The sequence below is a fragment of the Gymnodraco acuticeps genome, unplaced genomic scaffold, assembly GCF_902827175.1.
Source record: "Gymnodraco acuticeps unplaced genomic scaffold, fGymAcu1.1, whole genome shotgun sequence".
Lineage (NCBI taxonomy): Eukaryota > Metazoa > Chordata > Actinopteri > Perciformes > Bathydraconidae > Gymnodraco > Gymnodraco acuticeps.
In genome coordinates, this window is record NW_022989943.1 from 48,022 (window position 1) to 73,822 (window position 25,801).

Below are 25,801 nucleotides of genomic sequence, written 5' to 3' on the forward strand. Positions count from 1 at the left end.
TAAAGGGAATTCATGTGTTTACTTTTTACATAATGCAATTGTACAAAATATTCATGCAAAAACTGATGAATAAAGTTTATTTAAAAAAAAAGAAAAATGAAATAAAACGGTTTAGCATATTTGAAGAACACAACTGTATTTCCCTTATTGTGTTTTAATTTATTGTATACTTTAATCTCAGTTTTTGATGTTTAGTCCTGTCTTCTGGATGCATCTGTTCCTCTTAGATTGTTGTATTTATTTCAGAAAGCCACGCTGTTTTGTACATTATTAAAAAGTCTCTTCCGCATTGGCTTCATGCCCCGGAGGTCGCCCCCTTCAATAATGCCTTTCCCCACAGCTGGGAGGGAGGGGGGGTCTGGGGTTAATTACTGACAAACAGCCACTGACAGCCTCTGGACACACCGTAGCTTCTGCTGAACCAAATCCTGCGTCAGACTGCGAGAAAACACACTGCTATATAACGAGAGCAGCAGAAACATCACCGAGCTGCACGAACTGCTAACCCGCAGAAACTGCCCCTACAGCCTCCAAAATGTCCTCCTGTGAGTTTGAGTCCCTGGAGAAATGTCTGGAGACCCACCTGCCCGAGGCCGAGCTGTCCGAGGTGAAACGCATCTTATTCGGGAAGGAGACGAAGTGAGTTGGGGTCCAGGAATATGGACCTTTATTTTTATTTTTATTACTATGCTTTTTCTGTTCTATGTTTTCCTTCTTGGTAAATTATTATTCTGCTCAGTCAGTGGACTTTGGTTAGTTCAACTTCTGTCAGAGCGGAACAACCTTTAACCTGTGCAAATAATAACCTCACGTGTGTGTTCAAATAATGTTGTGTTTTAGGCTTTTTTGGTTACAAATAATGCTGGAAAGCACCCTGGTCCAGAATATGTCATACATATATTTTACAAATGACACATTTTAGTATTTTATAAAAAACGTAATCGTAAAATATGTCATAAAAAATTATATAAAAGGCAATAGTATAGTTTTGATATTAAAGTTAATTAAGAGTATAACTTCCATAAAAAAGTCATAAAAGATGTTATATGTCAAAAATACAAAAGTAATTGTTTAATATCTCATAAAGAAATAATAAAAGAATGTCATAGTATAAAATGTTGTAAAAATATATTTAAAAAATCATTAAAAATTTCATATTTTATGATAATTATATAAAAAGTTATTTTATAGTTTGTATTATTTTCACATACAGTACTCACTCATATAAGGAAGCAAAAACGTCACAACAGACACACCATTATTTAATAAGAAAAGCTAAAAAGGGACAGTTTAATATTCACAGAAAATATATACATGCAATAATTATTAAATTGTCATTATAGTGCAGTGATAGTCATTCCCAGGGGAAAAGCTGCAGGTTAGATGGTGATTAATATGGATAATTACCTCATTAAACCCCCCAAAATATCAATGTAAAGACCTGAGACCCACCTGAAATACATGTTATTACTGTGTGTCCATTGTGTCCACATTCCCAAAACTCTCCTCTCTGACAGGAAGTTGGATCTGCCGGCAGCTGCTGTCAGCGCCGCCTCGGAGCGGGACTTTGAGCTGCAGGGCTTTGGGTTTGAAGCGTCTCCGGAGCAGCTGAGGAAGGCCAGGAGGACCCGGGTCGGACTGATCCAGAACCAGATCGTGCTGCCGACCGACGCCCCCATCCTGGACCAGGTCTGGATCACACACACGCGTTATTAACACACACCTGACGTGGTTTTCATTTAGAGTTTACTAAACATTGAGAGACTTTACATAATTTAGATAGAGTATATAATGTCATGGTATAGTATGTCCTACAAATATTTGTAACAGAGTATTCTTACACTCTGGTACTTCTAATTTTATTCAAGTACAATATTTGAGTACTTCTACTTCTACTCAAGTACAAGATCTGAGTACTTCTACTTTTACTCAAGTACAATATTTGAGTACTTCTACTTTTACTCAAGTACAAGATCTGAGTACTTCTACTTTTACTCCAAGATCTGAGTACTTCTACTTTTACTCAAGTACAATATCTGAGTACTTCTACTTTTACTCAAGTACAATATTTGAGTACTTCTACTTTTACTCAAGCACAAGATCTGAATACTTCTACTTTTACTCCAAGATCTGAGTACTTCTACTTTTACTCAAGTACAATATCTGAGTACTTCTACTTTTACTCAAGTACAAGATCTGAGTACTTCTACTTTTACTCAAGTACAAGATCTGAGTACTTCTACTTTAACTCAAGCACAAGATCTGAGTACTTCTACTTTTACTCCAAGATCTGAGTACTTCTACTTTTACTCAAGTACAAGATCTGAGTACTTCTACTTTTACTCAAGTACAAGATCTGAGTACTTCTACTTTTACTCAAGTACAAGATCTGAGTACTTCTACTTTAACTCAAGTACAATACTTGAATACTTCTCCCAACTCCGGTTAAATACGTCGTAAAAAAGTCATAGTATATTACCTCGTAAAAATATATATTTATACAATTTATATATTATGTGATAAAAAATATTTGTTATGTGACAAATATCATAAAAAGTTGATTCCAAAAAATGGAACGACTAATAAAGACCTGTATGACTATGTCCTCCTCCTCAGATCACTGCGATGCACAGCCGTGTGGGGGAGATGGTGGAAGTGGCGGCCATGTGTGGTGTGAACATCGTCTGCTTTCAGGAGACCTGGAGTGAGTTTCTTTATTAAATCAAAGCCACACGTTACACTTCATCTACAGAAACACACTCAGAGTGGTTCCTCTCCACAGCCATGCCCTTCGCTTTCTGCACCCGAGAGAAGGAGCCGTGGACGGAGTTTGCAGAGTCTGCAGAGGAAGGAAACACCACGCGATTCTGCCAAGAGGTCAATCATTACTGCAATACAAGTATATAAGAAATACTTTCAGGTTCATATTAGTATATTTAGATGTTTTCAGTGGAATTACTCATAAAGAAAAGCAATCTGAAGGTTGCCGAATGGACCATTGGCCTTTGCTTCATCACATCCATCTCTATCTCCCTGTCAATTAAGGGCAACACCTGCTTAAAAACAGGTATTTGGGATTACATCAGATATATGTATTGTCTATATCAGCACAAATGTGTTTTTTGCTTCTCCAGTTAAAGTCCTGCATTCAAAGTCTCTCTTAGTAAAACACCTATAAGTATTAGCATTCAAATGTGCTCCAAAAGTACTCATTCTGCACATTTTAGAATAATATATAATGCAATAGTGGATTTAAAATATGGGTGAATTATTGGACTTACCACTTTAATGTTGCAGCTTTTAAAGGAGGAGCTTATCTTTTATCATACATAAAAGTACATATGCATAAGTACATATACTGCAGGGTAGCATGTGCATCATAGTCATAGTATATTATGTTATACAACTATGGTTTAAAAATGTATAGTAAACTATGTTAAAAAACATCATAGTATAGTATGTCATAAGTCATTAAATGCCATAAAAAGTCATAATATGGTGTAAAAATAATGTTAAAGGTAAAGTAGGCTATGTCAGAAAAAGTCACAATATTTTGTTAAAACAATAGAAAGTCTTGGAAAATGATGTCAAAGCAAGTCATAAAAAGTCCCACTAATATTTGATGAAAAGTCATTAAGATGTCATAATATAGTATGAAATAAAACTGTTCATAGACAGAGTTTTTTTAAATTAAATGAATGTAATAAAATAAAAAGTAAATAAAGAAATTGCTCTATATGACATTCAATGAGTACAACTATTACAATTAATCAAAAACATTATTAATACATATATCTACCACCTATATCATATGGTAGTTTAACTCGGCCTCACCCATTCAAATAGTTCAACCAGGAGAGACGGTTTTGATGTTAGAATACATATTTATTGCCAGGAATACACAAATGAATGTAATGGAGTTTTGGCGATTAGGCCCCGTTGTGCAGGAGTATCATTCGGGAGGGGAGAACCGATCCGATGAAACCCCCCGGGGTCTTGACCCTGGTGGTGGTGAATGGATGGTTGGGGTCGGTCTGAAGGGGAGGGGCTTAGCTTGACCCTGGTGGTGGTGAATGGATAGTTGAGGTTGGTCTGAAGGGGAGGGGCTTAGCTTGACCCTGGTGGTGGTGAAGGGATAGTTGAGGTCGGTCTGAAGGGGAGGGGCTTAGCTTGACCCTGGTGGTGGTGAAGGGATAGTTGAGGTCGGTCTGAAGGGGAGGGCTTAGCTTGATCCTGGTGGTGGTGAATGGATAGTTGGGTTCAGTCTGAAGGGGAGGGGCTTAGCTTGACCCTGGTGGTGGTGAAGGGATAGTTGAGGTCGGTCTGAAGGGGAGGGGCTTAGCTTGACCCTGGTGGTGGTGAAGGGATAGTTGAGGTCGGTCTGAAGGGGAGGGCTTAGCTTGATCCTGGTGGTGGTGAATGGATAGTTAGGTTCAGTCTGAAGGGGAGTGGCTTAGCTTGACCCTGGTGGTGGTGAAGGGATAGTTGAGGTCGGTCTGAAGGGGAGGGGCTTAGCTTGACCCTGGATTCAGAGGGACAGGAGGTGGAAAGGGGTGGAGGAGGGTTGCATCGAGTCACCTGAAATGACAGCTGTCAGAAGGGGGAGAGCAGATTTAAAAGGGTTGGCGGAGCGCTATGATAGGCTTGTGAGAATAGAGCGAAGTGATTGGTTAAGCTGGGGAGTGACGCCCCCGATCATTTATTATTACCATAGCATAGTAAATGAATGAGTAAAGACGGTCTTCCTGGTTGAACTTGCGCTGATCTTCATTAGTATATTTAGTATTATTTATGAACCTTTTGAATGATATTAACACTGTGCTTTCTGTCTCTAGCTGGCCAAGAAATACAACATGGTGATTATTTCTCCGATTCTGGAGCGAGATGCTCGGCACAGCACCCTGTGGAACACCGCCGTGGTGATCTCTAACACCGGGAAGGTCCTGGGAAAGACCCGGAAGAACCACATTCCCAGGATCGGAGACTTTAATGAGGTCAGTGTGGGAATTTTGATTTATTTTACACATTTTTTTAGTATTTAATAGATATGACTTCTACATATTTTTCATATTTTTTATTCAAATTTGTTTCTATGCAGCTTTATTTTAATTCAGACATATATTGTACTTAATTTGATAGTATTTTGCTAATATGTTAATGTTTGTATTTTATACTAGCTATTTTTACATATATACATACACTATACTATATATTAGCTAGATACAAGCTTATTTCATATACATTTTACATATTTTATAGCATTCTTTCTTATTTGTATTGTTCATTTCTTTTTATAAAGCTTTCATTTTGATGGATATATAGTGTTCATAGTTTTATTATTTGTATTGCACTTCTCTTCTATACAGCTTTCAATTGAACTCAGATGTATTTCACCTTTTTACAGAGCATTTTAAAATATATGTATGTACTATTTTCTTGTATGTAAAAAAAAAACGTCTTGGGACTTAAATGTAATGTTCACAGTGTTTCTTTTCCCCCTCAGTCCACGTACTACATGGAGGGCGACAGCGGACACACGGTGTTTCAGACGCAGTTCGGGAACATCGCCGTGAATATCTGCTACGGCCGCCATCACCCTCTTAACTGGTTCATGTTCGGCATGAACGGAGCGGAGATCATCTTCAACCCGTCAGCTACTGTCGGAGCGCTCAGGTAAATACTCAGTACTGTGAAAGAGGAGATATTAGTGTATTTAGAGGTTTTTCACAGGAATTCATCTTTAAAAAAGCAATCTGAAAGTAGCAGAATGGACCATGGACCTTTGCTTCATCACATCTGTCTCGATCTCCCTTTCAATTAAGGGAAAAACCTGCTTAAAAACAAGTATTTGGGATTGCATCAGATTTATTTATTGTCTTTATCAGTGCAAATGTGTCTTTTGCTTCTCCAAGTACAGCAAAGTCACATTAAAGGGACCTATAAAGCTACTTGGCCGCTAATGTGACATGTCTCCATGCTTCAATGTTCAAAAAGCTCTTTATTTTTCTCATACTGCCTGTGCTGCAGCACCTCTTTTCACCCTCTGTCTGAAACCAGAGCCCAGCCTGCTCTGATTGGTTAGCTGGCCGGCTCTGTTGTGATTGATCAACCGATTAGAGATGTCCCGCCCCCTTAGCCTATCAAGTACAATGTGTTGGAGCGCTAGCCAATAGGAGCAGGAGTGTTACACAGGGATTTTGTGTCCTTTGCAGACCGTTTACATGCACTAAAACATATCAAACACACTACAGGAAATGGAAAACCCCAAGAAGCAGAATAGGACCTCTTATATTATCTCTTGTCTGTTGATGACGCCCACAATATAATTTTTTGGTGACACCTGGAATATTTTTGACATACTCCTGGATAGGGCTGTGCGATTATGGCAAAAATCATAATCACGATTATTTGGTCAATAATTGATATCACGATTATTTTGACGATTATTCATTGACCATTTATTGAACTTTAAAACAAATAATATTTTACCAATAAACAAGATCAATAAATGTGTTGGAGCACACTTCCAAAACCATACTAAACATATATTAATATGATAAATAAAAATAAATTAGACCAAAATAAATGAAATCAAATATGTTGCAGTGCACTGTCACAACCTACTGAAAACTCCTTAACATATAGCCAACATTTTGGTAAAACATATTCAACATATTCCACTCAGTTAAACGTTGAAGGCTGGCCAACCGTCATGGTCCAGAAGTAACAGGAAATAAATGTTGAACTACAATTTAAGACTAAATGTTTTGGCCACCATGACAAATGCTGGTAGGGCTGCTCATGTCATCTCTTAAAGATTTTTTGCAAGAAATAAGCAGGCAGGTGACAATATTGCCACCTGTACTGAAGACCCTCTCTGAAGAGCAACTTGTGGCAGTGCTGCCACATATGACACAGGAAAAAAAGAAAAGACTCTGAAGAACCCTTTCTTTGCCATTATATAAAAATAGTGTTGCTACAAAAGTATAAATTAGGCTTACTAATAAGACAACTCAGATCTGAAGCTACACAGTAATCTGCTGCAGCAACAGTGCAATAAAAAAGACAACATTAATAGAATCAAACCCATTTTTTGTTGCATTTTATTAGAGTATAAAAAGAAATGCCTTTAAAATAGGATGCAAGCAACACTAGTTTCTGAACTGATAGACTATAATCAATTTAAACAGAACAGATCTTAATGTTTGCATTCTTATACCATTTTGTACAATAATTATCATGAATAAATTCAAACAAACTAAAACTTACAGCAGATTAATAACGGTATCTAAATTGAGTTTTTATTATATCAAACACCTGTTGAAATGCTGCTGTTATTTTTACTGTCCCACAAAAGCGCGTCGCAGCCTCCAGGAAAGCTTCTTTCATAACTTCGCCGTCTTCGAAAGACTTCATGTGTTTCGCAAGAACGTGACTGACACGATAAGATGCTCTGGTAGCAGCCTTGCTCTTGTTGTTGGGCCTGGTGAAAATGGACTGCTGTGCATTTAGCTGTGCTCTCAGGCCCCTCCCCTTTTGGAGCGTAGGGCAGAATAGGAGGGAATTCCGTCTCGTAGCGTTTGTGCACTGTTTTGAAATGCCGCTCCTAAATTACCCTTCTTCGATAAAGCCACGCTCGCATTGCAGATGAGACAGATGGACTTTGAATTGGAATAGATACAAAAATAATGATCCTCCCACTTGGAGTGAAAATTATATATTTTGGGCTTTTTTGCTTCTGCCATAATTGCGGTCTTGTGCGGACTGTCACTCCTGTTGACCATCCATGCTGTTGACACGGACAACGTCAGCGAAATAGTGCACTGCTCACCAGCCACGCCCGGACACATGGGGTGAGGCCGGCCAATCACAAAGCTTTGATGCGTTCAAGTGCATTATTCTGGCACGGGAACATTATGTTACAGGACATTAACGATAAAACAGAATATTGTTGTTCTATTTTTAGACACATCTCGCGATCGACTGGGAATCTCCCCGCGACCCTTCTTTTTAACGAGTTGCTGCTCTTGTTCTGACATCTTCGCTTGCGCTGAACACTCACAACACATGTCACTCCCACGTGGCCGAGTGGGCTTTTAGGGAGGGGCGAAAGCGCACCCAGCAAAATAATCGTATTTTGTCAATTATGCTGTTTTCCTAATCGTCGCAAGCCATAATCGTAATCGCGATTAAAATACGATTAATTGCACAGCCCTACTCCTGGATTCCTCTTACAAATAAATATACACTCACATTATCGTTTTGTCGGAAGAAGTAAATTCTCCCCATGCTTGAATATAATGTATTTTCTTCTGGTCCTCAGTGAGCCCATGTGGTCGATCGAGGCGAGGAACGCAGCGATCGCTAACCACTGCTTCACCTGCGCTATAAACAGAGTGGGGACGGTAAGTTAGTCTCAGTAACTGCAAACATATACATTTAAATTAGAGATTATTAGGTAAATGCATACAAAATAAAGAACAATGTCTTTGGTCATCACCACTGATTGAAAGTGAAATTATGTGCATTGTTGTTTTTCCATGCAGGAAACTTTCAAGAGTGAATTTACATCTGGTGATGGAAAAAAAGGTGAGAGATTTGACACCCAGCTGGATTCATCTTCTTCTTATGTATAGGCAAGGCAAGTTTATTTACAGTGGGGCAAAAATGTATTTAGTCAGCCACCAATTGTGCAAGTTCTCCCACTTAAAAAGATGAGAGAGGCCTGTAATTTTCATCCTAGGTACACTTCAACTATGAGAGACAGAATGAGAAAAAAAAATCCAGAAAATCACATTGTCTGATTTTGAAAGAATGTATTTGCAAATTATGGTGGAAAATAAGTATTTGGTCAATAACAAAAGTTCATCTCAATACTTTGTTATATACTCTTTGTTGGCAATGACAGAGGTCAAACGTTTTCTGTAAGTCTTCACAAGGTTTTCACACACTGTTGCTGGTATGTTGGCCCATTCCTCCATGCAGATCTCGTCTAGAGCAGTGATGTTTTGGGGCTATCGCTGGGCAACACAGACTTTCAACTCTCTCCAAAGATTTTCTATGGGGTTGAGATCTGGAGACTGGCTAGGCCACTCTAGGATCTTGAAATGCTTCTTACGAAGCAACTCCTTCGTTGCCCGGGCGGTGTGTTTGGGATCATTGTCATGCTGAAAGACCCAACCACGTTTCATCTTCAATGCCCTTGCTGATGGAAGGAGGTTGTCACTCAAAATCTCACGATACATGGCCCCATTCATTCTTTCCTTTACACGGATCAGTCGTCCTGGTCCCTTTGCAGAAAAACAGCCCCAAAGCATGATGTTTCCACCCCCATGTTTCACAGTAGCTATGGTGTTCTTTGGATGCAACTCAGCATTCTTTCTCCTCCAAACACGTCTAGTTGAGTTTTTACCAAAAAGTTCTATTTTGGTTTCATCTGACCATATGACATTCTCCCAATCCTCTTCTGGATCATCTAAATGCTCTCTAGCAAACTTCAGACAGGCCTGGACATGTACTGGCTTAAGCAGGGGGACACGTCTGGCACTGCAGGATTTGAGTCCCTGGCGGCGTAGTGTGTTACTGATGGTAGCCTTTGTTACTTTGGTCCCAGCTCTCTGCAGGTCATTGACTCGGTCCCCCCGTGTGGTTCTGGGATTTTTGCTCACCGTTCTTGTGATCATTTTGACCCCACGGGGTGAGATCTTGCGTGGAGCCCCAGATCGAGGGAGATTATCAGTGGTCTTGTATGTCTTCCATTTTCTAATAATTGCTCCCACAGTTGATTTCTTCACACCAAGCTGCTTACCTATTGCAGATTCAGTCTTCCCAGCCTGGTGCAGGTCTACCATTTTGTTTCTGGTGTCCTTTGACAGCTCTTTGGTCTTGGCCATAGTGGAGTTTGGAGTGTGACTGTTTGAGGTTGTGGACAGGTGTCTTTTATACTGATAACGAGTTCAAACAAGTGCCATTAATACAGTTAACAAGTGGAGGACAGAGGAGGGTCTTAAAGAAGAAGTTACAGGTCTGTGAGAGCCAGAAATCTTGTTTGTTTGTAGGTGACCAAATACTTATTTTACCAAGGAATTTACCAATTAATTCATTAAAAATCCTACAATGTGATTTCCTGGATTCTTTCCCCCCATTCTGTCTCTCATAGTTGAAGTGTACCTAGGATGAAAATTACAGGCCTCTCTCATCTTTTTAAGTGGGAGAACTTGCACAATTGGTGGCTGACTAAATACTTTTTTGCCCCACTGTATATAGCACCTTTTAACACAAGGCAATTCAAGGTGCTTTACAAAAATGAAAGACATTCAGACAAAGGCATTTAAAAACAGTCATTAAAAAGAAAAGATAATAAAAGAAACATTAAAAGAAAAAATACATGAATAAAAAGTTACAGTGCAGTTTAAGATATGAATAGTTCACACAGAAGTTCTACTTTACTGATGAACACAACGGCTCAGTTTCAATTAAAAGCAGCGACAAAAAGTCTTCAGCCTGGATTTAAGAGTTGCAGCGGACCTGCAGGTAGAATGTATAGACACATGCATGTTCTAGCATTTGGACTGCCTATGTTGGAATGTATTATCTTTTTAATTCACATACGACATCTATTGCCCGTCTGTCCGTCCTGGGAGAAGGATTCAAGATTCAAAGGTGTTATTGTCATATGCACAAAGCTACAGTGTAGAAATGGCAATGAAATTATTCTGACCCTCCTACAATGCAACATATATAATAAAATACAAAATACAAAAGCGTATCCTCCTCTGTTGCTCTCCCCAAGGTTTTATAAAATGTTTTCCCCGTTAACCGTGGGGTTATTTCGTTAACCGTGGGGTTCTTTCGTTAACCGTGGGGTTATTTCGTTGACCGTGGGGTTATTTCGTTAACCGTGGGGTTATTTCGTTGACTGTGGGGTTATTTTGTTGACCGTGGGGTTTCTTCCGTTGACCGTGGGAGTTCTTTCGTTAACCGTGGGGGTTATTTCGTTAACCGTGGGGGTGCTTTCGTTAACCGTGGGGGTTCTTTAGTTAATTGTGGGGTTTCTTCCGTTAACCGTGGGGTTCTTCCGTTAACCGTGGGGTTTCTTCCGTTTAACCGTGGGGTTCTTTCGTTAACCGTGGGGTTTCTTCCGTTAACCGAGGGGTTTCTTCCGTTAACCGAGGGGTTTCTTCCGTTAACCGTGGGGTTATTTCGTTAACCGTGGGGGTTCTTCCGTTAACCGTGGGGTTATTTCGTTAACCGAGGTTTTTTTTCCGTTAACCGTGGGGTTTCTTCTGTTAACCGAGGGGTTTCTTCCGTTAATCGTGGGGTTCTTCTGTTAACCGAGGGGTTTCTTCCGTTAACCGAGGGGTTCTTCCGTTAACCGTGGGGTTTCTTCTGTTAACCGTGGGGTTCTTTCATTAACCGTGGGGTTATTTCGTTAACCGTGGGGTTTCTTCCGTTAACCGTGGGGTTATTTCGTGAACCGTGGGGTTATTTCGTGAACCGAGGTTTTTTTTTCGTTAACCGTGGGGTTTCTTCTGTTAACCGTGGGGTTTCTTCTGTTAACCGAGGGGTTTCTTCCGTTAATCGTGGGGTTCTTCTGTTAACCGAGGGGTTTCTTCCGTTAACCGTGGGGTTCTTTCGTTAACCGTGGGGTTCTTTCGTTAACCGTGGGGTTTCTTCCGTTAACCGTGGGGTTTCTTCCGTTAACCGAGAGGTTTCTTCCGTTAACCGTGGGGTTTCTTCCGTTAACAGAGGGGTTTCTTCCGTTAACCGTGGGGTTTCTTCTGTTAACCGTGGGGTTTGTTAATCTGTGATGGTTATTCTCGTGTCCAGGAAAGAGAAGCTTAAAAAGGAGACTAAATGGAGTCTCTGAGATGTTTTCAAATTGGTACGTTAATTAATAAAAAGCGTGGTAAAGTCACAAACAGGATATTGTTCGACAGAAAAGCAGCTGTCTCTGGCTCTCGCTAGCAGAGGGAAAAGAGAGGCCGAATCGCTCAGGTGCTGCTGTTATATATCTTCTCCTGGCTCCTCCCTGCGGGCCGGCCCTCCACATCTTAATGTCCGTTGTTACGTTAAACAGAGGATTCAGGCATTGTACATTCAATATATACCTACACACGCCTCTTCTCCTCATATTGTCTTTCATCACTTTTCCTTTAACACATTCTAAACGTTGTAGTTAATATTCTAAAAAATACAGAAAATACTTCACGGCTGGTTTGGTTTCTGGTCATTCCGGATGTTGTCACATCTTACCCACGTCTGTAAACAATAACTGTATTCAAATAAACTGTACCTTAATTTAATATTCAGCAATAAAAATACGTCTATAGTTGCAGTGTTAAAATCAGTAGGTTTCGGTGTGCATCACTCCATGTCATTTCGCTACTAAATTCACCCCTATAAGAAATGGTAAACTAGCCACATGCTAACTGCTAACCGGAGATGAAGGATTTTCAGAATAAAATACTTAACAACTGGTTGTGCACAAGAACTTCTGGTTTTTCAGTATAAAACAGCATTTAAACCAAGCGGCAAACTGTGGGGTAGAGCCGGTGTTGTGTCACATTATGCCTCCCCGTCATGAAATGCCCCCCTTGTCACGGGAACGCGCATTTCTAAATGACACGTTTACACCTCTAAATGACACGTTAACACCATAGGTTTACACCTTAAAACGATGTTTAAAACGAAAAGTAAACGTTCAGGGTTTTTATTAATGGTAATTTTCAGACTGTGAGTTGTTTAGTGGTAGCTCATAGTCTTGATTCTTCTGGTTTAACTTTTCGCTCCGTATTTGAGGTGTCGAAATTCGTTCGTCACTTCCTTTTCAGTTTGTTTTTTTAAATGTTTTTTTTTATCATTATTGTTACGTCCTGTCTGTATAAACGTGCTTTAAAATGTATTGTTTAATTTTACATAGTTGTCATCTAATAATCAAAATATGTTTACAAATGTTACATAGTCTTTGTCAGCATATATGCTATGCGGAAATGCGGGGCATTTTATGACAGGCCTAGCCATCACAATATGCCCCCCCTTGCTATCTTACAAAATAAAAGTGTCACAATCATGAAACTTGCTCCATTTATTGGTACCAGTCCTAGAACCATACCCTGAAAAATTCTTGAGGGTGGGATTCATAGAAACCTATTTTGGTGGGAGGGGCATTATATGACAGGCCTGGCCATCACAATATACCCCCCCTTGCTATCTTACAAAAATAAAAGTGTCACATTCATGAAACTTGCTCCATTTATTGGTACCAGTCCTAGAACCATACCCTGAAAAATGCTTGAGGGTGGGATTCATAGAAACCTCTTTTGGTGGGGGGGGCATTATATGACAGGCCTGGCCATCACAATATGCCCCCCCTTGCTATCTTACAACATAAAAGTGTCACATTCATGAAACTTGCTCCATTTATTGGTACCAGTCCTAGAACCATACCCTGAAAAATGCTTGACGGTGGGATTCATAGAAACCTCTTTTGGGGTGGGGTGCATTTTATGACAGGCCTGGCCATCACAATATGCCCCCCCTTGCTATCTTACAACATAAAAGTGTCACATTCATGAAACTTGCTCCATTTATTGGTACCAGTCCTAGAACCATACCCTGAAAAATGCTTGATGGTGGGATTCATAGAAACCTCTTTTGGGGTGGGGTGCATTTTATGACAGGCCAAACAATAGTTGCATTGGTTGAAATGACAGTGGACAGTTAATGATGGTTCCTTCGGGGCATTATGTGCATCCAGGGCACAAGTACGGTTGATCAACTGGCGGCCTTTGTACACATTGGTGGTGGTACCACTGCTGACAAATGTCACAGCAAATCTGAGAAAACAATAAATACTTGTTATGTAAGGTATGCATTATGGGATTTTGTTATGATAATAGAATATCTCTAATGTATTTCCCACTAACATTCTAACCATTCCTTCAATAATCAAAATCTTTCAAAAACATAAATGTTGTGTTATGAGAAAGAAATACATTTTCAACAAAAATGTATGGAAAAACAAGCAAAACATTAATCCTTTATCAGTTAATGCTGAAGATGCCAAATATAGTAGCAATTACCAACGCAAATGTTATGTTGATAAAGTCTGGAAACATATTTCTGCTAATTTTCTTTATTTGTAATGTGCAATAGGAAATTACCCAATGTTCTTCATCCTGCTCCTCCATCCCGCAGTAAAAGCAAAGCCTGCTTAGATCATCTGTTGAGACAAAACGTAATCAATATCTTCAGATAAACCACATTACAGATTTGGGGTCAAGGTGACCCATTCCAATTTTTGACTAAAAGGTCAATTATATAAGGACACATTTGTTGTGGTCTTTTATTATTTTGTGTGAAGAAAAGGCAAAACACACACAAACACATAGATTTTCTAAATGATTAAATCTGAGCACAGAGGAGCCATCTGCTCCTTCTTTCCCACTCTCCTTACCCTCTGTAGAATCATGGGAACCTGCACAATGTCATTACAAAATATCCAAAAACTTCTTTCGCACTGTAAGCATCAATTTAAGTTTGGTTCTCATGGTTCTTTTGTTGTTCATCACATTAGCCTTACAGCTTTGATTATAATAAGTTCAAGGTAAAAATTAACTGAGGATATCAGTTAAAAGTAATACACACCAATGAGCACATTGAAAGGAGGAAGATGGGGAAATCTCACATCTTAAATAAACCGCAGAATTGAAAGGGTGTGTTAGAGTGTGACGTGTGTAGCCTATATGAAATTGCAGTTGAAGATGCCTGCCTGCGATGCTTCATATGTTATCTGTTTGGAGTTGAGATACACAATATACTGTATGTAGTGACTATTTACCCTAATCTATACTTAAGCCACTGTGTTGCTTTTAAAACCCTGATAATGTCCCTGGTCAATATTAACCCAACAGTACCAATGGTCCAAGCAGTGATACAATACAACAATTTGCATGGCACATTATTAATATACTAGGTTATTGATGCATACTTATGAGATACAATTAATAAAAGTAACTACATGAAGTCATTGACAATGTTGAGAAAAGGTAACAAACCAGATTCTCTGAGGAGAGAAGTAGCAATGTCCAGCCTCAGCTCGTGCACTGCCTTCTGTGAGCTTTCAAACTCAATTGACTCCCCCAGTAAAATGTTCTCTGCAAACTGAAGAGAACCTTGATTAGTATATGGACTGCATGGTCTATGATTTTACCCTCAAATGGAATACAGACAAATGACCCAACAGATTTAAAGAATGACATGTTGTATATGTGTAGTTTGACACAATTCAATACATCTTTGATCAAGATGTATAAAAGCAAGTCAAGATATTCAGTCTAATTGCTACTGAATTTGAGTTTGAGAGTAATGTTTGGCTAAATGCATTTCACACTCACTTTTAAGGCCAGGACACCACAGGATGTGCTGTCTTGTTGGCGATTATGGGGGAGGGTGCTGCATGTCCATCTTGACACCTTGCAGCCTTTCATCCTCATAAAGGCTCTACAGTATGTATATAGTACATGTGTCAAGATGCAGCACATCATTGTCAAAATACTCATAAAACACCGGAACTAGTACACTGTATCAAATGTACCTTGTAGACTGCAGGCACAACTTCGTTTTGCCTTTCCCTTCTCCAAGTGGATCCAAGAAGAGGGTTTTCTTCTCATGGGGGTACATTACCTTTTATTATTCACATGGAAACACAACATGCATTAGGCAGGAACCATACATTAGGCAGGTACGATGTAGGGTATTGTTTAGATTTGATCAATAATAAGTGACAGCATGTATGTGTGGCCCGGTTATCTTGCAAATCACTAATTATATATGGTGTATACAGCACTATAGATACAGATTGGAGCTTAAAATATGCTCCTATTCTCACCACCAACATCCAATGATGGTTCTCGTTCACAATTCCCACGATGACTGTGTGCCATTGGATCAACCTGAGAGTAGTTGCAAAAGTATTACATTCCTGTTGAAAAATGCACATTTGCAACATTTACAAAAGCAAAGTCATTCCAATCATGTACATACCCGGATTCTTCCAAATTTGTGTTTCCAGATGGCGGTCATAGCGTAGCTGTCAATAACAGCTGCTTGACCATCATTGCGCTGGTTGATTTTTCTGGGTATGGTTCTAGGACTGGTACCAATAAATGGAGCAAGTTTCATGAATGTGACACTTTTATTTTGTAAGATACCAAGGGGGGGCATATTGTGATGGCCAGGCCTGTCATATAATGCCCCCCCCCCCACCAAAAGAGGTTTATATGAATCCCACCCTCAAGAATTTTTCAGGGTATGGTTCTAGGACTGGTACCAATAAATGGAGTAAGTTTCATGAATGTGACACTTTTATTTTGTAAGATAGCAAGGGGGGGCATATTGTGATGGCTAGGCCTGTCATAAAATGCCCCCCCCCCCCAAAAAAAGAGGTTTCTATGAATCCCACCCTCAAGCATTTTTCAGGGTATGGTTCTAGGACTGGTATCAATAAATGGAGCAAGTTTCATGAATGTGACACTTTTATTTTGTAAGATAGCAAGGGGGGGCATATTGTGATGGCCAGGCCTGTCATAAAATGCCTCCCCCCACCAAAAGAGGTTTATATGAATCCCACCCTCAAGCATTTTTCTGGGTATGGTTCTAGGACTGGTACCAATAAATGGAGCAAGTTTCATGAATGTGACACTTTTATTTTGTAAGATAGCAAGGGGGGGGCATATTGTGATGGCCAGGCCTGTCATAAAATGCCTCCCCCCACCAAAAGAGGTTTATATGAATCCCACCCTCAAGCATTTTTCAGGGTATGGTTCTAGGACTGGTACCAATAAATGGAGCAAGTTTCATGAATGTGACACTTTTATTTTGTAAGATAGCAAGGGGGGGAATATTGTGATGGCTAGGCCTGTCATAAAATGCCCCCCCCCCCCAAAAAAAGAGGTTTCTATGAATCCCACCCTCAAGCATTTTCCAGGGTATGGTTCTAGGACTGGTACCAATAAATGGAGCAAGTTTCATGAATGTGACACTTTTATTTTGTAAGATAGCAAGGGGGGGAATATTGTGATGGCTAGGCCTGTCATAAAATGCCCCCCCCCCCCCAAAAAAAGAGGTTTCTATGAATCCCACCCTCAAGCATTTTCCAGGGTATGGTTCTAGGACTGGTACCAATAAATGGAGCAAGTTTCATGAATGTGACACTTTTATTTTGTAAGATAGCAAGGGGGGGCATATTGTGATGGCCAGGCCTGTCATATAATGCCCCCCCCACCAAAAGAGGTTTCTATGAATCCCACCCTCAAGCATTTTTCAGGGTATGGTTCTAGGACTGGTACCAATAAATGGAGCAAGTTTCATGAATGTCACACTTTTATTTTGTACGCATAGCATATATGCTGACAAAGACTATGTAACATTTGTAAACATATTTAGATTATTAGATGACAACTATGTAAAATTAAACAATACATTTTAAAGCACGTTTATACAGACAGGACGTAACAATAATGATAAAAAAACCATTTAAAAAAACAAACTGAAAAGGAAGTGACGAACGAATTTCGACACCTCAAATACGGAGCGAAAAGTTAAACCAGAAGAATCAAGACTATGAGCTACCACTAAACAACTCACAGTCTGAAAATTACCATTAATAAAAACCCTGAACGTTTACTTTTCGTTTTAAACATCGTTTTAAGGTGTAAACCTATGGTGTTAACGTGTCATTTAGAGGTGAAACGTGTCATTTAGAAATGCGCGTTCCCGTGACAAGGGGGGCATTTCATGACGGGGAGGCATAATGTGACACAACACCGGGAAGCCAATACGGAAGTGCCACACACTGCAGTTCATATATTGGCCGATAGGCGATGGCTGCAGAAAGGAGCAATTTCCATAGACCCCCATGTTAAAATGCCCGATTTTACAGCAGAAAAAAACATGTTTCTACCCCTGGCTCCATACATTTTATTATCGATATAGTTAGATTCCACCTTCATGATTATAGATCTGTGAGTGAATTGTTTTCTAACGCGACCCTTTATATTTATATTAGGTCTTAAAGTGTGTGCATACATTAGGGCGTGGTCACTTTGATTGACAGATACGTGCCTCACTGTCAGCTAACAGCAACTTGTCCAATCTGCTAGGCTACAACCATAGAGGCTACAACGTTAGTTAGTTGTAGTTACTGTACTTGATCCTTTAGCTGTGTTCGTGGTGATCGTGCCTGTTAGGGAATATTGTTACAAATACCAGATAATTAAAATGTCGTGCTGTGCGCTTGAATGTACTAACAGATCTTCCAAGAAGTCTACTTTCAGCTTTTTTCGGTGAGTAAAATGATAATATTATACATGTTAACCCCGTTAGCAGGTGTTTGTGTGCTTGTTAGCTTAGCCTGTTATGTAGCTTATTAGCCAGCTAAGGACGTAACCCTTTATACATATATACAGTGCTGGAATTGGGCCGGTACTCACCGGTACGCAGTACCGGCACTTCTGGTTCTGACCCATGGAGTACCGGCACTTCTTGCTCAGTACCGGCATGCTGGCGGTACTCCGGTACTCATGCACCGTGCCAGTACTCAACACTCTCCCGCCGTTCTTATTATACATCCATATATATATATATACAGCCGCCCGGTACTCAGTAGATGCGTCATGAGGTGCCGAACGGACATTCTCATCGCTCTAACCGCTGGAGTTTCACAGCGGCTGTCAGCTGTTTACTCCTGTCATTCAAACAGAACGTGCTGGAGAGGGGGCGGGGCTTATCTTCTCCATGTAAATACTGTGGTGGAAACGACTATGTCAAAATTAACCTATTTGACCGTGATTTAATAGTAATACACGTTTCAAAATAATAATAATAATAATAATGCCGAAGTAACAACATACTGAAAACTGTTAGTAAAACCATGTTTTAATGCTTTACAATTTACATACCTAGATGCACGTGTGTTGTGTTTATGCAGTGCAACTCCCACCCAGTGGGTGGCTATGTAGAGTGATAGAACAGAGCAGGCACGCCCCCGAGAGAAAGAAAGCAAGTCACGTCACAAATTAGCATTTCTAAAATGTTAGCGTGGATTAATAAAAGTGCAAAAAGACAGCGGTTGTCGCCGGAAGAAACTTCAAATACAGAGAATGCTGTGCCTGTGTTGGAAATTGTGTCTGATGGGGAGCTTTCTTTGGTTGATCCTCCTGCTCCAAGTTCTAGTGCATTAGCATTAGCACTAGCTCCGCCGCCTCCTCCAGAGCCTCTAACGTTAGCTGCTGCTGGCGCAACTGCCACCACCAACACCGGGCAAAGCGATGCACCTGACAACGGACAACGGACCAGGTGCAATATTTTTGCAAGACCAATGCATGGCTCCTTCTTAAAGATAAGAAGCTAGGATGTCGGATATGCAGAGATGTCAAATCTTTGGGAATACACACTGGACAAGGACTGAAACTGTCAACTGAATGGGGTGAGTGTGCAGTGTCTCATTTCGGTGTTGACAAGGGCAAACAACAAGCTAGCCTGAGAAAAAAAATCAAAGAACATAAAGAATCACAAGCCCATGTAAAAGCTGCTGACATCCTTACATCTGCTTCACGTGAAACTATTCAACATCAAGTGCAGTCTATGCATAAATCTGAATTAGACACCACTATCAGAGTTTTTCGAACGGCATATAAAATTGGCAAACATAGCCGGCCATTCACAGACATGCCAATTGATTTGAATGTACAGAAACTGAATGGGCTGAACGTGGGCAGGGTTTTGCACTCCAATAAAACCTCTGGCGAAATCATCGACCACATAGCTCATGAGCTGAAGAAAAAAATGGCAAAAGACATTACAGAAAACCAAAGAAAACTCTGTGTTTTGGTCGATGCATCTACCACTATTAGTGGTAAAAACGGTGCTTGTTGTGTGTCTACGCTCAGCATTAGCTGATGCTGAGCCCGAAACGTTTTTTTGGGAGCTGATCGAGTTGGATGGAACAACGGCTGATGACATCACAAAGGCGTTAATGGAGTGTCTTGGAAGAGATTTTAACGAGGACTTTTTAGGTCAGTGTTTCGTTTCTTTTGCATGTGATGGGGCTTCAGTCATGCTAGGGAAGAGAACAGGCGTTGCTACCCAGTTGTGTAGTAAATTCCCAAGCCTGTTTGTGTGGCACTGCTCCAATCATCGTCTAGAGCTGGCAGTTGGGGATGTGGTCAAGGAGGTCTCAGGGCTCAATCATTTCCAGATCTTTTTTGACAAACTCTATTCCTTGTTCCATGCCTCCCCCAAAAATCAGAGGCAGTTAGCGCAGTGTGCGCAAGCAGTCGGACAGCGTCTCCTGGTGATAGGGCGTGTTTTGTCCATCCGCTGGGTGGCTTCAAGTGAAAGGAGCGTCAGAGCAGTCTGGGAAAACTACCGAGTGCTTCATGATCACTTCACAAATGCTGCAAACGACACGAGCAGGGATTCCAGAGACAGAGCAAAGTACAAGGGCCTGGATGATGTGCTCACATCTGCAACGTTTGTCAGCAATCTGGGACTGATGTACGATGCGCTCACAGAGCTCAGCGACCTCTCTCGGCAACTCCAAAAAAGAGAGATGACACTGCCTACAGCAGATAGGCTCTTAACTCGAGAAATACGAGTTTTTGAATCCATGGTCACCATGCCTGGCCCACACATGACTACAGTTCATACAGCTCTAGCTGAGAAGTCCTTCAAGGGTGTTGCCCTGCGTGAGAATGGCAGGCTTGTACAGATTCATGCAGGTCAGTTTTTCCGCAGTATGGTAGAGAATCTGAGACACAGAATGACTTCCACAACCTCCTCTCATGTCAGCACAAGAGAAATCCCATTACATGGCCGGGAGGCCCGGGACAATCAGCTAATCCAGGACATGAAAGTTATCCATCCTGGAAGTTGGCCTGAAGAGGAGTTAGACGTACAGTATGGGGACGTAGAGGTGCTACGTTTGTGCGAAGTGCTGAAAGTGGACAGAAGAGAGACTGTTCAGGGCTTTCGCGAATACAATGAAACCAGGGCATCCCGTACACCTGCTGCCATGGAGCCTCTACTGAAAGCAGTCCGAACCATCGCTGTCTCCACTAGTGAGTGTGAGCGGGCATTCAGCTGCATGAACAATATCCTTACTGCAAAAAGGAATGCTCTCTCTGTCAGCCGACTGTCCAGCCTGGTTTTCATTACATGTAATGGACCATCACTAGGACAGTTCAATCCGGAACAGTATGTGAGGTCCTGGCTGGCAAAGGGAAGGAGAAGTGCTGATGAAAGAGCCTGTCCAGCTCCAGCCCCTGATACTGATGTCCCCAAGGCCTTCTGGAGCCTTTTCTAACAATGTGAAGTATATTGCAAAGCAGCTCACCCAGTGAGAAGACTTTTGGCATAATGTGCCGATTTGTACAGATCCTGGAGATAGAAGGACTTCAGACCAACCAGGGAGTTATCTGATCAGCTTGGTGTTCAATGTAACTCTTTACCATGGCTCAGACTTTGTTACTTGCAGTTACAGTTTCTCATTTTAGATTGTGCAAATTTTGCATTTGTTTTTACATGTTCTTTGTTCATGCTCTTTATCATTTTTCTGAGTTGGAAAGTTAGATTGCATCATAGTTTACTTTATACATATTTGTATTCTTCAGTGGTGAAGTATATTGCAAAGCAGCTCAGCCATGTGAGAAGACTTTTGGCACTTTTTCGTTTTTCGTTTTCTGAGTTGGAAAGTTAGATTGCATTCAAAATGTACAGAAATACTTAATTTTGTTAAAGCTTTTTATAAAAAATGCTTCTGACCAGAGCTTTGTTTCCTTGTCATTAATGTTGAACACCACCAGAGGGGCTCTCACCTGAAAGGTCTCTGCTTCATCTGTCTTCAGCAGAAGATCTAGACTTTGATTGCTATATTTTCAGTTAATATTGACCTTACTGAGCTTTAGCCATATCCGCTGCCTATCATAAAAAATGTTAAGTACAGTGAACCTTTCTAAAATATACAGTAGTAAAGAGACAAACCCACCAGCATTATAGTAGCCAAATTCTTGTTTGTGGGCTGTATATATAAAATTGACTTGAAAAAGTTGCTGATTTTAGAGTACTGGCACCTTTTTCATTCCAATTCAAGCACTGCATATATACAGTTTAGTTTATGATTCAGCCTTGGGTAAGACTTTTATACTATATGGCTATGACGCCCATAATGCTAAACGGGAGCAAATGTTAAAAGGGGTGGGCCGCCGGAGTCCACGCCGCCGAAGCTAACGGGGCTGCAGGGTGCTAGCTCGCTAGCGCGTCCCGGCGGCCGTAGCTAGCACACTGGGGCTCCGTTAGCTTCGGCCAGCGGCGGAGTCCGGCGTTATAACTGCAGATCAAGGAATGTATCGTAACGCGGACTTGGTTCGCCTGCAGCCCGCTGTAGTATTAGCTAAATAAATGATGTTGAGCAAGGCTTATTAAGCTGAACACCGCCACAATTATTCTGCTATGTATCGGTACTTATTTTATTTTATTAACGTGTGAATGACAAGCATTAAGAATAATACCAAATAGCTAATTATCTTGCAGATTGTCTCGTTTGATTATGAATGTAACGTTTATATAGTGGAACTACACTGTTTTATCAAAACCAAAGTGCCACGCAGTGACTTGGTATGCATGTATTTCAGCAGGAAATGTGCAACCTAGATGACATTTACCAACACAGACTATATAGAAATATTTGTAAAAGTTGTTCATGCGTTACTAAGTGAATATGGCATTAACCCTCCTGTTGTCTTCGGGTCAAATCTGACCGATTTACTACTTTCATCAATCATGTTTTACATTCGATTGATACTGAGAGCATGTTAGCTTAGCTTCTTAGCCTGAGCTAGGACTCGCTCCTCAGCTCCGCCTCTTTGCCCTTATTTGGAGAAGGCGGGAGAAGGCGGGAGTTAGACTCTGACGACACCGTCGAGCCGTTAGTGGCCGACTCCGCCTACTAAGGGCTTCACGGCAACTCTGCAGAATCCTATGGGTGACGTCATGGACCCTACGTCCATTTATATATACAGTCTATGATTTAAACTGAAGGTATGTTTAAGGTACATTATGCTATCAAAACATTGATTTTAATTTCTAACAGGTTCTTTCATTAACCGTGGGGTTTCTTCCGTTAACCGTGGGGTTATTTCGTTAACCGAGGTTTTTTTTCCGTTAACCGTGGGGTTTCTTCTGTTAACCGAGGGGTTTCTTCCGTTAACCGTGGGGTTTCTTCTGTTAACCGAGGGGTTTCTTCCGTTAATCGAGGGGTTCTTCTGTTAACCGAGGGGTTTCTTCCGTTAACCGTGGGGTTCTTTCGTCAACCATGGGGTTCTTTCGTCAACCGTGGGGTTCTTTCGTTAACCGTGGGGTTTCTTCCGTTAACCGTGGGGTTCTTTCGTTAACCGTGGGGTTTCTTCCGTTAACCGTGGGGTTCTTTCGTTAACCGAGGGGTTCTTTCGTTAACCGAGGGGTTTATTTCGTTAATTGTGGGGTTTCTTCCGTCATGTTCTTTGATATATCTTACAAGATCAGCGCCACAGTATTGCCCTCATATTATATTTTTCAGAATTGTTTCAGTCCCAGTTGGAGTAACAGATTCTCTCCTGGTGTTTGCAGCCCACCATGACTTCGGGCACTTCTACGGCTCCAGCTACGTGTCGGCCCCAGACGGCAGCCGCTCTCCGGGTCTATCCAGGACCAGAGACGGGTTGCTGGTGGTGGAGATGGATCTGAACCTGAACAGACAAATCAGTGATAAATGGAGCTTCAAGGTAAATATAACAATAGTGTAACAAAACTCCCTTTGTGACACATGTTTTGCTTTTTTATGCCTATAGATATTTTGTGTATTGTTTGACATTCTATATCTTGACTTTTTTATGATTTTCCACTGCTATACACTTTTTTTAAATATATTTTTGAACATACTGTAAATTAAAAATGACATATTTTCCGCATACTACATTATAATTTTTTTACATGATGTATTTTAAACATACTATACTATGACTTATTTCATACTTTTTGACCTACAATTACCATGATCTTTTCATATAAAAAAAAAAACCCATACTAACCCTAACCCTTTTTTAAGATATTTTACTTACTATATGACTTTTGGGACTTAAAAACAATGCGTTTTTCCATGGTATTTTTTACATACAACACATTTTTTCATATACATATTTTTTTTTTTACTTACATTATTATTTTAAACATACTATAACTTTTTACTATTTTACATCTACATACTGTACTATGCTCCTCCTTCGCGTCGAAAGGAGCCAGTTGAGGTGGTTCGGGCACCTAGTTAGGATGCCACCTGGGCGCCTCCCTAGGGAGGTGTTCCAGGCATGTCCAGCTGGGAAGAGACCAAGGGGTAGACCTAGGACCAGGTGGAGGGATTATATCTCTTCGCTGGCCTGGGAGCGCCTTGGGATCCCCCAGTCAGAGCTGGTTGATGTCGCCAGGGAAAAGAAAGTTTGGGGCTCTCTGCTGTAACTGCTACCCCCGCGACCCGATCACGGATAAGCGGGAGAAGATGAATGGATGGATGGATGGATACTGTACTATGACTTTTTTTCCTTGACATACTTTACTATTTTTTTTAAACATACTATGACTCATTTTTCAACATACTATACTATGACTTTTGTCGTCGTATTAATATTACTATTCTCCTGGATGACTGTTAATCTCAGACTGTCCTTCTCTCTGCAGATGACTGGCCGTTACCCTGAGTACGCAGAGGAACTCACCGAGGCGGTCAAACATGACTTCAAACCAAAAGTTGTGAAGGAGTAAAGGATATTCCTCTTTAGTAAATTAAAGTATGAAACAAACCAGGTTCAGACCCTGTCATCATGTTTAAATGTGTCTGCAGCGGCCACAATCATAAAGAAATGATCCAGGCAGGATTCGCTTTGTTCCATTTATTTCATATCACAATGTACGGTTTCCTCTTCCTTTCCTGAAGCCTTTCCTTCATGCTCTACTTCCACCGATATATACGATTACACCAGGTGCCCAAGATGCCTTCAAAAGAAAAGGACATGGTTAAATCATACACCCCAGCACCTGCACTCCGCTCTGCATCAGCCTAACGGCTCGCTGCACCCTCACTGCGAGGGGGACCCAAGTTCCCATCAGCAAAAACACGTGGGTTTGATATCCTGGCTCCAAAATGGTGGAATGAGCTCCCCATTGACATCAGGACAGCAGAAAGCTTACACATCTTCCGGCGCAGACTGAAAACTCATCTCTTTCGACTCCACTTCGAGCAATACAATTACTAACTAAGCACTTATAATAAAGGACTTACATACTAACAAAGGACTAGCTTATCCAAAGCCAGTTGAGTAGCACTTGAAATGGTCTGGCTCTATGAAACCTGATGTTCTTATATGATTCTGTTTTCTTCTAGTTTGTATCTTCTTGGTCGAATGCACTTATTGTAAGTCGTTTTGGATAAAAGCGTCAGCTAAATGCAATGTAAAAAAAAGCATAAAAAACTTAAATAATATCAAGAAACAAAAACAGCGAGAAATAAATGTTTAATTCTTAAATACTATAGGCCTAAAGCAATATATATCTTCTCCAACAGTGTTCGTCTTAAATACTGATTGCATTTAGTTGGAAGAAAACTTAATTCCAAAATCAATCCCATGTTCTTAATAAATGGATTAAACACATATTTTTCATTTAATTTGTTATGAGTTTATTTTACTGCAGGGGAAAAACACAGGTTTTG

At 40.6% G+C, this 25,801-nt stretch overlaps 1 protein-coding gene across 1 annotated transcript; it reads left to right on the forward strand.

The window, feature by feature from the left end:
- Positions 1-355: 355 nt before the first annotated feature.
- upb1 (ureidopropionase, beta) lies at positions 356-24,968 on the forward strand. The gene is made up of 10 exons (XM_034210197.1): positions 356-639; positions 1,518-1,689; positions 2,617-2,704; positions 2,783-2,877; positions 4,836-4,994; positions 5,504-5,673; positions 8,324-8,405; positions 8,547-8,589; positions 23,668-23,822; positions 24,772-24,968. Exons 1-10 carry the CDS (start codon positions 536-538, stop codon positions 24,853-24,855), a joined length of 1,152 nt encoding a protein of 383 aa, XP_034066088.1. The 5' UTR covers positions 356-535; the 3' UTR covers positions 24,856-24,968.
- The last annotated feature ends 833 nt before the right edge of the window (positions 24,969-25,801 follow it).

Coding starts and splice junctions, on each gene's coding strand:
- upb1 (XM_034210197.1), top strand. CDS start 536: ATGTCCTCCTGTGAGTTTGAGTCCCTGGAGAAATGTCTGGAGACCCAC. Junction 4,995..5,503: donor GGATCGGAGACTTTAATGAG/GTCAGTGTGGGA, acceptor TTTCCCCCTCAG/TCCACGTACTACATGGAGGG. Junction 8,590..23,667: donor ATCTGGTGATGGAAAAAAAG/GTGAGAGATTTG, acceptor TGGTGTTTGCAG/CCCACCATGACTTCGGGCAC.